This window comes from Mobula birostris, chromosome 7 (genome assembly GCF_030028105.1).
Source record: "Mobula birostris isolate sMobBir1 chromosome 7, sMobBir1.hap1, whole genome shotgun sequence".
In the NCBI taxonomy this organism is placed as follows: Eukaryota; Metazoa; Chordata; class Chondrichthyes; order Myliobatiformes; family Myliobatidae; genus Mobula; species Mobula birostris.
Window position 1 is genome coordinate 72,749,813 of NC_092376.1, and position 15,820 is coordinate 72,765,632.

Consider the following 15,820-nt stretch of genomic DNA (forward strand, 5'->3'; position numbering starts at 1 on the left):
CAACGGATCATTCAGAAACGGCTTCCATTCACAGACCGGCGATATTGCTCACGAGCAGCTTTCTGGGCGGGTCCTTTGTGAAGTCACCTGAGGTCACCGACTGTGACCCCTCCTCCAGATGCAGTCGATCCTCTGCAGTGAACCCGGCACCCAAGCGAGGGTGGACACACACCGGGTTCCCGCTGATCGTACCTTTCCACCCTGTGCGTTTAAGGCTGATCCCCCGATCAGCTGTCCAAGAGCTTCCCACCGACTTGTGAGAGGCGCACCGCTTCCAGGGTCTTGTTACCTCGTGGTGTCGTGTGTCCTGCCTTAGCGAACCTGTCCCTTTTTATCCCCCTGCTGGGGCATCGCCCGTCCATCACTTCAAACAGTTCAGGGTTCAAAGGGAGAGCTGCTCCAGACAGCTCTCTCTCTCCCGTCCCTTCATTACACATCTCCAGATGCTGCTTCATTGTTCCTTATCTCTCCTTCCCCCTGAGGACAGATGGCAGACCAACTGCTGATTCCACTGATGCTAACCCAGGCCAGCAAACATCTTAATTTTATGTGTATTCTCGTCACACAAGACAAGATGGATTGTCCATGCATACAGCACGTGCAGTTTCATGGAGTCAAATGTCGCCATCTGTACTGCAACCATTCTATGATTCCATGCTACGAATAAAGGGCATTCACCACAGATATACTGCAGATTGGATCAGTGAGCAGGAGTCTGCAAAAAATAAATCACAGCCTCTTTTTGTCTCAAAATACTACTTTATCTGTCCATTCAAAATGAGCAATCTTTTACCTTTTGAACAGATACTATTTTGAAATGAAGCCATCTTCAAGATCAAAGGAATAAGAGATGAATAGGGAAGCCTGCAACTGTGTGAATAAACATTATAAGATTGACTTCTAAGCTTTATTTATACCCTTCATCTGAGAGCCAAGCAGTGTTATTTAAATTTCTGATTGCTAGAAGGTGAGTAACTACTTAACCCCAGATTCAACTAAATATTTGAATGTTTTAGACTTAATGCAGAATTTGGTATCATGTTAGAGACAAGTGTAATTAGATTAGATTATAAGGATACACAGTCCTCTTTTATTGTCATTTAGTAATGCATGCATTAAGAAATGATACAATATTTCCTCCAGTGTGATATCACAAAACACAGGACAAACCAAGACTGAAAAAAACTAACAAAACCACATAATTATAACATGTGGTTACAACAGTGCAACAATACCATAACTTGATGAAGAAGTCCATGAGCACAGTAAAATTTCAAAGTCTCTCAAATGTCCCACATCTCACGCAGTTGGGAGGAGGAAGAAAAACTCTCCCTGCCATACCCGACCACGGTCCGACTCTGAGTCATCTGAAAACTTCGAGCTCTGATCAGCTCTCCGACACCGAGTACTGAGCGCCATCTCTATCCACACGATTCGACCTCCATCTCGGTCACCAACAGCAGGCAAAGCCGGGGATTTTGAGGCCTTCTGTCCAAAAGATTCCTGACCGCACAGTAACGACAGCAGCGAACGAGCGTTTCAGAAATTTTTCCAGATGTTCCTCTGTACTTTCACGTCCATCTCCATCAAATCAGAATTGTCCATGGCCCCTATTTAACAGATACAATATCATTTTTCATCGGAGGGCTGTGCACGTGCGGCGCGCTGCTTCTCTCTCCTCCCGCCAATTGCGGGGAAGAAATGTGCATTTTACAGCATATTAGATTGATCTGTTTGAGAATCTTTAAAATTTGAAACATAATTTCAAAGAATGTAATTGATAATGGAAATAATAAACAAGCATTCTCCAGCTTTCACCAAGTTCCACTTTTTTAATTTTTTGCCATTATTTCTTAGATTAATTTTGGCAAACAAATTACATAAATATAATTCAACTAAATATGCTTAGACTAAAATTTCATGACAGACTGCACAAATTATTCATGTAAGGATTCCCACTCTTTAGATATTAAAATGTTCCAAATAATTGAATATAAATTAGCATTGTATAGAAGATTAGTTTTCCATGTCTCTTAGGGTCAGTGATTGATACCTCGAGCTTAGCATTAAGTTGAGGTTTCAAGCAGGATGGATAATGTTGAAACTGGTCTATGTACAAAATTGAATAAATTGCGGAAGGCTTTCAGCTCCAGGATTACATCCATTTGCTGATCAAAATGAATGTAGATACTTTCCAATTAATGAATGAAGGTAACATGTCTTTAATAATGACACTTGTTCAGGAACTAAGGTAATTCAACATGTTGCCATTAGGTTTAACAGGCCAAGCACCTCCTAACAAATCTCCTTGTCCTAGTGCTATACAGCATTATAGTGTATTTAATATTTCAATAATATTTAAATAATATTAATATTATTGAATTAGGGTGGAGCTTAGGATGATAGCACCAAACGGCAACTCCTTCGCTTGCATCTGCGGAAACAGCTCTATTTCTATCTTTAATTTCTCTATTTTTCCCTTTCAGGGTTCTTTTGAAGACCCTGAGCTGGAGTTACATGCCGACTTCGGTTCTTTGTGGGAATGGGACCCGCTCTCAGGGTTTCAAGACTGGTCGTTATTCGATATACCAAGGACGCAGCCTAGAAGACTAGCTCGCCTTCAGAGTTCTGGGATTTCATGGCTCTGGAGGCGGGCGGACTCGAGGTCGGTGCCTCCGCAGGAAACTGGTGTGTCGTGGGAGACGGAAGATCGAAAGCAGCAAGCTGGCTGCTGGCTGTGTGCCCAGAGACCCGAGATCTTTGGGCACAGAGCTTGGAAAAGGCAATGAATTACTGGGTGAACAAGTAGTCTTTGGGTTACTGCAGGTCTGTGTCATTATTGATGCTTTGCTGTAGGCATGAGTGCTCGGTGTGGGGGGGGGCACTGATGCTTTTTTTGCTGGTGGGGAGGGGGAGGGTTGTTGCTTTGCTCCTGCTTGTGCGTGGAAGGGGAGAGCTGGGGGAGCTTTAGGGTTCTAACATTTAACTTTGGGGCACTTCTCTGTTTTTGTGGATGGTTGCCAAGAAAACAAATTTCAGGATGTATATTATATACATCTCTCTGACATTAAATGTATCTTTGAAACCTTTGAATTCAAAAATGATTATATGTAAGAAGTACATGAATGGCATATTTCATTATGCCACCATATGTGTGTATTTATCTCACTAAAAGGAAAATGAAGTAGACACGTTTCCCGGCTCCTATGTTTTTCTTTCGATTAGTTGCTGGAGTTACAAAACATAACAGTGGCAATGAAGTTTTAAAATGATCCCGAGTCGATTATATACCTGTTGAAGTGCAGCATTTTTTTTTCTTCGGAAGGTGGAGAGTTACAGTCAAGTTAAAAAAGACAGGAAAACATTCGAAGTTAAGAAGCAATAGGTATGGCAATGCATTCATGAACAGTGAGTAGCAGGTGATAATAGTCATAAATAAAAAAAGCAGAAATTGTTGGCTACACCAGAAAGATAAGCACATTCAATTGCACAACAGATAACTGGATGATCTATACTGAACGAATTGAGCAGTACTTTGAAGCGAATGGAAAATGAGTGCCAGTGTTACTGAGCGCAATAGGTGGAAAAGCACACAGTCTGATTAGATGTTTAACTACTTCAACAAAACCAGCTGAAATAAGCTTTGCTAATATCATGAACGTAATGCAGGAACATTTAGAACCAAAACCATTGTTGATTGCAGTATGTTTTAAGTTTCATAAGCAGAATCAAAAGGAAGGGGAGTCCATTTCAGCTTAAGTGGCTGAATTGAAGAAATTGTCAGTTCAGTCATGCACTAAGAGATCGATTAGTTTGTGAAATCTTACAAAAAAGCATTCAAAACTGCTCCTAACGAAACACAATTCACAAATAAAAGAGCAGATGAATTTATTGTACCAATGGAAACAGCATCCAGAGACACAAGAGAATTGCAGTCAGAAATGAAAGCGAGCGCGAACAAAACTGCAATATCTAAATGGAACCTGTCTGGCCTAACAAACTGTGTAACCATTGTGGCGAAACTTGCAGAAGATACGACAAAATAGAACACTTACAAAAAGTATGTTGGGCAGACAAAAATAAATGGACTGCACAGGAAAGAGAAAAGAGATAAAAAGTCAAGTTGCAGTTTCAAAAAGTACACTAATCAGCATGCGGTGTGGTTAATGAAAAATTTGATAACAATGGCAGTGACACGGTACTGAGTATCCTTGAGATTTACAATGTGAAAACTAACAAAAGACATGCAATAAGGTTTACAGCAGAAGTGAAAGGCAAATTAGTTAAAATGGAATTGGACACTGGCTCAGCTGTTTCAGTCATCCCAAAAAATGAGTTTGAATGGCATTTCAAAGTTACAGAACTGAAGCCTGCAGATATCTAACTAAGAACCTACATTGAAGTAAAAATAACTCCTGTTGGAATGACACTCATAACATTGAAAGACAACAACCAACAAGCCACATTGGGCTTGTATGTGGTAAGAACAGGAAGGCCAGCATTGGGGAGCCATGACTGGCTGAGACAACTATAACTTGATTGGAGATCCATCCACAATTTCCAAATTAAGAAAGGTACTGAATGATGCTACAGCAGTGTTCAACTCCAAGATATCAAGAGTAAATGAAAATGCTACACCCAAGTTTTACAAAGCCCATCCAGTTCCTTAGGCAGGAGGTGGGAGGAGAAGACAGCAGCGTGCCGTGCACGCGCAGCTCTCCAGTGAAAATGATATCGTATCCGTTAAATAGGGGCCGTGGACAATTCTGATTTGATGGAGACAGACGTGAAAGCACAAAGGAACATCTGGAGAAATTTCTGAAACACAGGTTCACTGCTGCTATTACTGGGCGATCGAGAATCTTCCGGAGGGAAGGCCCCAAAATCCCCGGCTTTGCCTGCTGCTGGCGACCGAGACTGAGGTCGAATCATTCGGATAGAGATGGTGCTCGGTACTTGGTGTCGGAGGGCTGATCGGAGGCTTTAAGTTTTCGGACGACTCAGAGTCGGACTGTGGTCGGGCATGGCAGGGAGAGTTTTCTTCCTTTTCCCGTCTGCGTGAGATGTGAGACATTTGAGAGACTTTGAACTTTTTACTGTGCCGTGGACTGTTCTTCATCAAGTTATGGTATTGTTGCACTGTTGTAACTATATGTTATAATTATGTGGTCTTGTTAGTTTTTTCAGTCTTGGTCTGTTCTGTGTTTTCTGATATCACACCGGAGGAATATTGTATCATTTCTTAATGCATGCATTACTAAATGACAATAAAAGAGGACTGCGTGTCCTCATAATCTAATACTATCCATAATAAAGCATCCAGTGAGCTAGACTGCATGGAAGCTGCCAGAATTCTTTCCAATGGGCAACACCAGTGGTCCCAGTAGCCTGGAAGGATGGATCTGTCAGGATCTGTGGTGATTTTAAGATCACCATCAACCCAGTACTGAATGTAGAATCAATATCCTCTGACCAAGATAGAGGATTATCTTCGCAAACCTTTCTGGAGGAAACACTTCAGCAAAGTGGACTTTGCTGAAGTTTCCCTGCAGATGGAGATAGAAGAAGAGTGTAAGGTTTTTTTCTCACCATAAAGACTCACAAAGGGCTTTATCGCTATAATAAGCTTATATTTGGAGGAGCTTCTGCACCTGCACTCTGGCAGAAAGCTATGGACCACAAGGCTGCTCAGGCACTCAGTGTTACCTGGACGACAGCATTGTTACCTGCAAGGATGACAGGGTCCAAGATCTCAAGACAGAGTTAAAAAGATTAAAAGATTATGAACTCAGAACACAATGCAACAAATGTGAATTCTTTAAACCAGGCACCACTAACTGTGGTCACACCATTAATGCACAAGTCTTATACAATTGTGCTGAGAAAATTCAAGCAGTGGTGGATGTCCTAAGAACAAAGGACGTGCCACAGTTGTGGCCCCTTTTGGGATTTGTCAAATATTGTAATAAGTTCCTGCCAAACTTGTGCTCTACCCCTTGAACTCTTCTACAGATTGGGAAGAAAAGGCAGTGTGAGGTGGCATTAAAGAAGGTAAAGGAAAGGCAGATTTTACCACTTGAGGTAAAAGAGAGGCAAGACTGTGCAGGCGCGTGACATCAGCCAGTAGAGCGCATAAGGTTTAAAAAGACCGCTGTACCCAGTGGGCAGCGGAGTGAGAGGCAGCAGAGTGATAGGGCTTTGGCTCAACGGGCTTAGGTGGTAAGGGGACAAGGCAAGGTAGGTTTACCGGTGTTTTTTGCAGAAAGGAGGAGGTATGTGTGTGAGGCCAGTTTTCTCTGCTCGGTGTCAGATGCAGGAGGTCCTGGAGTCTCCCAGCCGGCCATATCTGCACCAGCTGTGTCGAGCTGCAGCTCCTAAGGGACTGAGTTAGGGAACTGGAGGTGCAGATCGATAACCTTCGCCTGGTCAGGGAGAGCGAGGAGGTGATAGAAAGGAGTTATACGCAGGTGGTCACACCGGGGCCACGGCAGACAGACAAGTGGGTAACAGTCAGGAGAGGGAAGGGGAAGAGTCAGGTACTAGAGAGTACCCCTGTGGCTGTACCCCTTGAAAATAAGTACTCCTGTTTGAGTACTGTTGGGGGGGAGGGAGAGACAGACTACCTGGGGGAAGCCACAGTCTGGCCCTGTGGGCTCAGAAGGGTAGGGAAAGGAAGAGGAAGGCAGTAGTGATAGGGGGCTCTATAGTTAGGGGGTCAGACAGGCAATTCTGTAGACGCAGGAAAGAAACTCAAATGATAGTTTGCCTCCCAGGTGCCAGGGTCCGGGATGTTTCATATCACGTCCAAGATATCCTGCAGTGAGAGGGCGAACAGCCAGAGGTCATGGTACATATTGGTACCAATGACATAGGTAGGAAAAGGGAAGAGGTCCTGAAAAAAAGAGTACAGGGAGTTAGGAAGGAAGCTGAGAAGCAGGACCGGAAAGGTAATAATCTCAGGATTACTGCCTGTGCCATGCAACAGTGAGAATAGGAATAGAATGAGGTGGAGGATAAATGCGCGGCTGAGGGACTGGAGCAGGAGGCAGGGATTCAGATTTCTGCACCATTGGGACCCCTTTTGGGGCAGGTCTGACCTGTACAAAAAGGACGGGTTGCACTTGAATCCCAGGGGGACCAATATCCTGGCAGGGAGGTTTGTTAAGGCTACTGGGGAGAGTTTAAACTAGAATTGTTGGGGGGGGCAGGGTGGGAACCAAACTAAAGAGACTGGGTAAGAGGAAGTGGGCTCACAAATAGAGAAAGCTTGTAGACAGTGCGAGAGGAAGGATAGGCAGGTGATAGAGAAACGATGTGCCCAGACCGAGGTTTGAGATGCATCTATTCTAACGCAAGGAGTGTTGTGAACAAAGCAGATGAGCTTAGAGTGTGGATCAGTACTCGGAGATATGATGTGGTGGCCACAACAGAGACTTGGATGGCTCAGGGACAGGATTGGTTACTTCAAGTGCCGAGTTTTAGATGTTTCGGAAAGGACAGGGAGGGAAGACAAAAGAGGTGCGGGCGTGGCACTGTTGATCAGAGATAGCGCCACAGCTGCAGGAAAGGTGGACGCCATGGAGGGATTGTCTACGGAGTCTCTGTGGGTGGAGGTTACGAACAGGAAGAGTCAATAACTTTACTGGGTGATTTTTATAGGCCGCCCAATAGTAACAGGGATATTGAGGAGCAGATAGGGAAACAGATCCTGGAAAGGTGTACTAAGAACAGAGTTGTCGTGATGGGAGATTTTAATTTCCCAAATATCGATCGGCATCGCCCTAGAGCAAGGGGTTTAGATGGGGTGGAGTTTGCTAGGTGTATTCAGGAAGGTTTCTTGACACAATATGTAGATAAGCCTACAAGAGGAGAGGCTGTACTTGATCTGGTATTGGGAAATGAACCCAGTCAGGTCTCAGATCTCTCAGTGGGAGAGCATTTTGGAGACAGTGATCATAATTCTATCTCCTTTACAATAGCATTGGAGAGAGATAGGCACAGACAAGTTAGAAAAGTGTTAATTGGAGTAAGGGGAATTATGAGGCTATCAGGCAGGAAATTGGAAGCTTAAATTGGAAACAGATATTCTCAGGGAAAAGTACGGAAGAAATGTGGCAAATGTTCAGGGGATATTTGTTTGGAGTTCTGAATAGGTATGTTCCAATGAAACAGGGAAGTTATGGTAGTGTACAGGAACTGTGGTGTACAAAGGCTGTAATAAATCTAGTCAAGAAGAAAAGCTTACAAAAGGTTCAGAGGGCTAGGTAATGTTAGAGGTCGAGAAGGTTATAAGGCTAATAGGAAGGAGCTTAAGAAGGAAATTAGGAGAGCCAGAAGGGGCCATGAGAAGGCCTTGGCGGGCAGGATTAAGGAAAACCCAAAGCATTCCACAAGTATGTGAAGAGCAAGAGGATAAAACGTGGAAGTGTGACAGTGGGAAAGTATGTACGGAACCGGAGGAAATAGCAGAGATACTTAATGAATACTTTACTTCAGTATTCACTATGGAAAAGGATCTTGGTGATTGTAGTGGTGACTTGCAGCAGACTGAAAAGCTTGAGCATGTAGATATTAAGAAAGAGGATGTGCTGGGGCTTTTGGAAAGCATCAAATTGGATAGGTTGTCGGGACCAGATGAGATGTACCCCAAGCTACTGTGGGAGGCAAGGGAAGAGATTGCTGAGCCTCTTGCGATGACCTTTGCATCATCAATGGGGACGGGAGAGGTTCCAGAGGATTGGAAGGTTGCGGATGTTTTTCCTTTATTCAAGAAATGGAGTAGAGATAGCCCAGGAAATTATAGACCTGTGAGTCTTACCTCAGTGGTTGGTAAGTTGATGGAGAAGATCCTGAGAGGCAAGATTTATGAATATTTAGAGAGGTATAATATGATTAGGAATAGTCAGCATGGCTTTGTCAAAGGCAGGTCAAGCCTTATGAGCCTTATTGAATTTTTTGAGGATGTGACTAAACACATTGATGAAAGAAGAGCAGTAGATGTAGTGTATATGGATTTCAGCAAGGCATTTGAGAAGGTACCCCATGCAAGGCTTACTGAGAAAGTAAGGAGGTATGAGATCCAAGGGTATATTGCTTTGTGGATCCAGAACTGGCTTGCCCACAGAAGGCAAAGAGTGGTTGTAGACGGGTCATAATCTGCATGGAGGTCGGTCACCACTGGTGTGCCTCAGGGGTCTGTTCTGGGACCCTTACTCTTCGTGATTTTTATAAATGACCTGGATGAGGCAGTAGAGGGATGGGTTAGTAAGTTTGCTGATGACACAAAGGTTGGAGATGCTGTGGATAGTATGGAGGGCTGCCAGAGGTTACAGCCGGACATTGATAGGATGCAAAACTGGGCTGAGAAGTGGTAGATGGAGTTCAACCCAGATAAGTGTGAAGTGGTTCAGTTTGGTAGGTCAAATATGATGGCAGAATATAGTATTAATGGTAAGACTCTTGGCAATGTGGAGGATCAGCGGGATCTTGGGGTCCGAGTCCATAGGACGCTCAAAGCAGCTGCGCATGTTGACTCTGTGGTTAAGAAGGCGTACGGTGTATTGGCCTTCATCAATCATGGAATTGAATTTAGGAGCCAAGAGGTAATGTTGCAGCCATAGGACCCTGGTCAGACCCCACTTGGACTACTGTGCTCAGTTCTGGTCGCCTCACTACAGGAAGGATGTAGAAGCCATAGAAAGGGTGCAGAAGCGATTTACAAGGACGTTGCCTGGATTGGGGAGCATGCTTTATGAGAATAGGTTGAGTGAACTCGGCCTTTTCTCCTTGGAGCAATGGAGGATGAGAGGTAATCTGATAGAGGTGTACAAGATGATAAGAGGCATTGACCCTGTGGATAGTCACAGGCTTTTCCCCAGGACTGAAATGGTTGCCACAAGAGGACGCAGGTTTAAGATGCTGGGGAGTAGGTACAGAGGAGATGTCAGGGGTTAAGTTTTTTACTCAGAGAGTGGTGAGTGTGTGGAATGGGCTGCCGGCAACAGTGGTGGAGGCGGATATGATAAAAGAGACTTTTGGATAGGTACACGGAGCTTAGAAAAATAGAGGGCTATATGTAAGCCTAGTAATTTCTAAGGTAAGGACATGTTTGGCACAACTTTGTGGGCAGAAGGGCCTGTATTGGGCTGTAGGTTTTCCATGTTTCTATAAAATGGTGGCATCAGACATTGTACTCACACATTATGATCCACTTCGTCCAGTGAAGCTTGCCTATGACACCTCACCTTACGTGCGATCATATCACACGTTATATGATTCAAAGATTTAAAATTCAAAGTATGTATACCGGATACATCCCGTTCAACATCAAACACTCAACGCGCCAAAAAAGAACAAATTATGCAAACGGCAAAAAGCTAAAGGATAACACCTAGAATATTAACCACCATACCAGGAGTCAATTAATATTAAGTTTAGTTCAGTTCTGTGCCGCGTCGCTGGCCCTCTGCAGGCCGCAGCGTAAAGCATTCGTCTCTGAAGCGACCCAAACCGCTCAAAAACAGCAAAACATGAATAACCAGAATCTAGGAACACATGCAACTTCCCCTAAAACGAGTCCCCAGTCTCCCCAATCAATCCTTGCAACATGGATCCCAAGACTCCTGCACCTCCTCCAACAACAGCTTAGCGAGAGGGGAAGGCAGACCGGTCAACCTCCGACAGACGGACGGCGCCGAACTCCCGCCCGTCCTCCGCTGTGGAAGTGAACGTCCCTTCGCCTTTGCATCCCGTTCCCTTACCGCTGCAGAGAGAAAAAAAATACGCACAGGTCGACAAGAATCTGGTATGGTCCATTGATGTTATGTTTACATTAAATATAAAAGGAGCGTCACCTGCAAGTAGTCACATTCGCCGTGATCGGGGCAACGTAAAGCGTTTTTTTTGGGTGGGTGTGGGTCAGGAATTAAATTAAAAATGATTGTAAATAATTACTTTCAGCCACCCCTACAAGAACATGTAAACGATAACACACTCCACTCCCTTTCCAACTTGTGCCACGTCAGGAACTTCTCACGAATACTGCCACCTTTATCTAATTCTGCTCTATCTGAGCACAAGAGCCGCAGAGCCCCGCGCTGGCTGACGGCCTCACCTCCGTCCATTACAATCTTCCCAGTTAATCTACTTTGCTCATTTTTACTGCCGCGCACGGAGACTGTGTTTAACGTTTTGTCATCTTAGGTTCACGCAGATTTAGATTATGAAGAATTATGCGTAGAAGTTTGTGCCGACGGATTTCATTAGCCGCTTCCGCCGGTATCGTGTTAACGATGTACTTGACCGTGCGAGAGTTCCTTTTGATCAGCCGTTCTTACGCTTTACGGGAAAGAAATGCAGGCGGAAGCTCTGCCCCAGCAGCGACTGTGCTCATCTGGTGGTATCCATTCGGCAGGAAACCCGAGATCAAAAACTGCAGGACTCTCTACAACATTCACGGCTGTAATTTGACAACAGACCGACGGCTCTATGTTCGTTCACAGGCTGTGGTCATACATCACAGGGATTTGGAACGCCATCTGCACCAACTTCCCTCAGGACGGAGACCTACTGCCCAGAAATGGGTCTGGATGAATTTCGAATCTCCCAGTCACTCTTCCCGGCTAGAGAAACTAAACGGTATCTTCAACTGGACCATGACTTACAAACACGACTCGGACATTTTCGTTCCTTATGGGTACCTATATCCCCGAGAAAAGGGCGATCGGAGGATAGTGCTGCCCAAGAAAACGAAATTAGTGGCTTGGGTCATCAGTAACTGGAATGAAAATCACGCACGAGTTAAATATTACCACCAGCTCAAGAACTATATGAACATTGACGTATATGGTAAATCTGGTCTGGATCTTAAAAACGACAATGTTGTTCTGACAGTATTACAGTATAAGTTTTATCTGGCTTTCGAAAATTCGCAGCACGTGGATTACATAACAGAAAAACTCTGGAGAAATTCTTTCTTATCTAGCGCTGTGCCTGTGGTCCTGGGACCCAGCAGAGCCAACTATGAACAGTACATCCCGGCAGAGTCCTTTATCCATGTCAATGATTTTTCGACACCTAGAAAACTGGCCGAATATTTGATGTATTTGGATGAAGACGAAGGAAGCTATAAAAAATATTTCGAGTGGAAAAAGCACTACAAAGTGCATCTGACAAACTTCTGGGATGAGCAATTCTGCAAGGTGTGCAAAGCTGTCCAAAGTTCATTGGGGCAAAACAAGATCATCTCAAATCTGGACTCTTGGTTTCAATAACTGCAGGTGCACATTTCTGTTTCAAACAAAAACCTGGGTGCGGGGCAAGTACCGTGAATGGCGAGGATTGTGGAATCTGCAGCATTATTGCGAATGTGCAAAACTTAAAGTGCAATATTGGACGTTTAAGTTTATTTCTACGTACTGCAATTCTTTAAGTATAAGTTATTTATTTATAATCAATAATGCTGAAGTACTGCATTTTGATTCTAAATTAAAGCCATTTGCTATAAAACTTAAAACTCCTGTTAACATTGACCCCGCAATGTTGACCTCTCAACGAAGATGCAATGTTCTTTATATGCTGTAAGGTCCCGGATGAAATTACCTGGCACCAGTTCACCCTTACAGTTAATTGTGCAGGGTAAATCCTCAAGAATTTTTTTATATAACATCTCCATCCGCACAAGGTTCTATTTGGCAAAGAACAAAGACAAGCTGAGAGAACTTGTTGCCAACCACCGCTCCACCCGACACTGGAAACTGTTAGAAAACTGGGGTTCATTTCTGGATTTCTCCTACTGCCAAGTCATGACGTTGGAGTAAATCTGGAGAAGTGTACATTACACTGCAACTTCTAGTATCATTATAATTCTGGATATTGTAGGGAATCTGTATCATGAAGATGGTGCATAAACAGTATTCTCCATTATTCATAAAATAGTAACTTGTGAAGTATATAAGCTGCACCATGGAACTCTGTGAAAAATTGGACCATTTGTGCTGCTCTGCCTCCAGACTTGCTATAGCCATTAAGTCTCTTTCCTTATGACTTTGGATATTTATGAACCTCCTGAGACTGATAGGTTTACAATGTTATCAATAATTACTCCTTCTTCAGCCATTGTTGGCTGGGAAATAGAGTAATTAAGGACCATGCTATCTGCTATCAGTGTTTTGACAAGACAAGCAGAACAACCAAGGGCTATAATATTTTAGCATTTTCATTACTTATTGAGTGTGGAAAGTATTGCCTTCCAACTTGAACAGGAATGTGAATGGCAAAAGTGCATAAGGTTCAATCAAATACAATTATATATTCTTACTTCACGTTTTTCAGTGACTGCTGTAAAATAAGTAGTATCTTGTTTTACTTAGCGTTTTTATTGCTAAGTGCTAAAAAATAATCACACTGCTTCCCCTTGTAAATTGTGATATTTTTGTTTATTAATTTATCTGCTAAATGAACTAACTGCATTACAGTCCACTTTGGATGAAGTAACTTGATAAATTCATTAAGAAAGCACTTTCAGATTAATGTTTTATTTAGGACAATTGCACTGACAAGGAGTTTTGAGTAAGTTCCATTCAGATCAGATTTCATACGAAGTAGAAATACTTGATAAACAGTAGTTATGTACTGAGAAGCATATCAAGCATCAGTCTTTAGAAATATGCAATATGGGTATGTTAAGAAATTGCAACTTGATTCCAATGTAACATGTTTTTCAGACGAATACATGTTTTTGATTACCTACTCTAGGTGTGGCTCACATATTTGGGGAATTTCATTTAAAATCATGGGGTGATTTATAGGTCTGCCATATAAGATGTTTTAAAACCAACTCACATAAGAGCAGAGTTTCGCATTATGGCTGTGCAACTCGCTTAATTCTTGTAATCAAAGAAATGTTCCCTTTTTTGATTGATTCTACACAGTTTTCAATTTTTCTTGCAAGAATATAATACCTAAGATTCTCTGTACAGCTCTAAAAGAATTTTTTATATTGTTTATGGTAATACGGTCAATAAAAATAGCAAATTGAAATGATATATGTTGAATTTTGTAAATCAATCATGACCATACTAAATACTGGGTGCTTGTTGTTACAGTAGTTCTCAAAAGCTAAATAAACAGCTGATCTGTTATTTAAAACACAGAGTAAAATTTTTAAAGAAAAGCACAAATGAAAATATTTGGGATCAAAATAATCTCAGTGTGGATGCTACTCTCACTCTGGTAACCAAGTGGACAGAAATAATAATAGTCTACCTAGAGTTGTTTAACCTCACAGTGGTACACTAAGAAAATGGAAAGCTCTCTCAAGGATTTTTCAACTTCCGCTTTCTGAATTCATTCCCCATTTAGAAAATAGTCTATGCTTTTATTCCTTCTGCCAAAGTGTATTCCATCTTCCCTACTCTGTGTTCCATCTGCCACTTCTTTCCCCATTCTCCTAATCTGTTCAAGTTCTCTGCAGTCTCCCTGCATCCTCAATACTACTTCAGAATCAGAATCAGGTTTATTATCACTGGCATGTGACTTGAAATTTGTTAGTTTAGCAGCAGCAGTTCAATGCAATACATTATCTAGCAGAGAGAGAAAAAAAAATAAGACAATAATAAATAAACAAGTAAATCAAGTACATATATTGAATAGATTTAAAAAAACGTGCAAAAACAGAAATACTGTACTGTATATTAAAAAAAAGCGAGGTAGTGTCCAAAGCTTCAATGTCCATCTATGCCTCCATCTTCCTTTGTATCGTACGCCAACTTAACCACAAAGCCATATTCTGCCATCAAAATCATTGACATATAACGTCAAAGAGGCGGTCACAGCACTGACATCTGCGGAACATCACTAGTAACTGGCAACCAATCAGAAAGGCTTTACACCCACTCTTTGCTTCCTACCAATCAGCCAACCTTCTCTCCATACTAGTATCTTCCCTGTAGCACCATGAGCTCTTTCCTTGTGTAGCAGCCTCGTGTACGGCACCTTGTCAAAGGCCTTCACTAAATCTAAGTAAACAAAATTCCTTAACTTTCCTTTGTCCATTCTGTCTGTTACTTCCTCAAAGAATTCAGACAAATTTGTCCACCAACATTTTTCCTCAAGGAAACCATGCTGACTTCAGCCTAATTTATCATGTGCCTCCAAGTACCGCAGAGCCTCATCCTTAATAATGTTCTCTAACATATTGCCAACCACTAATTTCCTGTCTTTTGCCTCCCTCCCCTAAAGAATGGAGTGACATTTACCTTTCATTAAAATTCATTAATCTCAGTGTTTGAAACAACAGGCCCATAAATTCTACCATACTTGAAAACTGTGCTATGTCAAACACTTAATCTAGTCCCACAAATTAAATAGAGTTTGTGCTGTACCCTCATCCCAGATTTTGTTTGTCAACTACATGCTCCAAGAGATTGACACTAAGGGTCAGTCGAACTATCCTGCACTTTCTCTGCTTTGTAAAAGAAAAGCCTGGGCAAGTCATGAAGGAGGTGTTTTGCGAGGTAACTTAATATTATTACCCTCTGATTCACTGGTCTATCTCTTCTTATTCACTATCTGTGGCAAAACAACTATTTTGTATAGGTATTTTTCTTCCTCTTGACAACAAAAATGTCCTTTATCTTCAGATGCTGGAAATGTAAAGATATGCCTGACACTTAAGGAACAGAAGAGTTTTCCCAAATGTGCAGAGACACTTAGTCTGGCTGTATCCAGTAACAGGTCAGAGTCTAGCATTGTGCATACTTAACATTAGAAGAAAGTGTAGCTGCATCATTACATGCCGAAACATTAAACACATTTGTGT

The 15,820-nt window shown here is 42.4% G+C and overlaps 1 protein-coding gene and 1 long non-coding RNA gene across 5 annotated transcripts in view; one reads left to right on the plus strand and one right to left on the minus strand.

The window, feature by feature from the left end:
- Positions 1-1,062: 1,062 nt before the first annotated feature.
- LOC140200294 (uncharacterized) lies at positions 1,063-11,764 on the minus strand. Of its 3 annotated transcripts, none has more exons than XR_011886594.1 (3): positions 11,664-11,764; positions 10,412-10,762; positions 1,063-1,610 (listed from the first exon to the last, which is right to left on the minus strand). It is a non-coding gene; the product is annotated as an uncharacterized lncRNA (long non-coding RNA). The 3 variants fall into 3 exon arrangements; XR_011886593.1 differs by lacking the exon at positions 11,664-11,764 and adding an exon at positions 11,114-11,426; XR_011886592.1 differs by lacking the exon at positions 11,664-11,764 and adding an exon at positions 10,854-10,942.
- LOC140200292 (alpha-(1,3)-fucosyltransferase 4-like) overlaps positions 10,514-15,820 on the plus strand; it is a 53,324-nt gene continuing 48,017 nt past the window's right edge. Inside the window, exons 1-2 of one of the 2 annotated variants that reach the window (XM_072263397.1) lie at positions 10,526-10,804; positions 11,203-14,012. In XM_072263397.1, coding sequence (XP_072119498.1) covers positions 11,232-12,272 — 1,041 coding nt within the window. In that variant the 5' untranslated portion in view covers positions 10,526-10,804; positions 11,203-11,231 and the 3' untranslated portion in view covers positions 12,273-14,012. Of the gene's footprint in view, positions 10,805-11,202; positions 14,013-15,820 lie in introns of those variants that run through there. The other variant, XR_011886591.1, reaches the window with a different exon arrangement.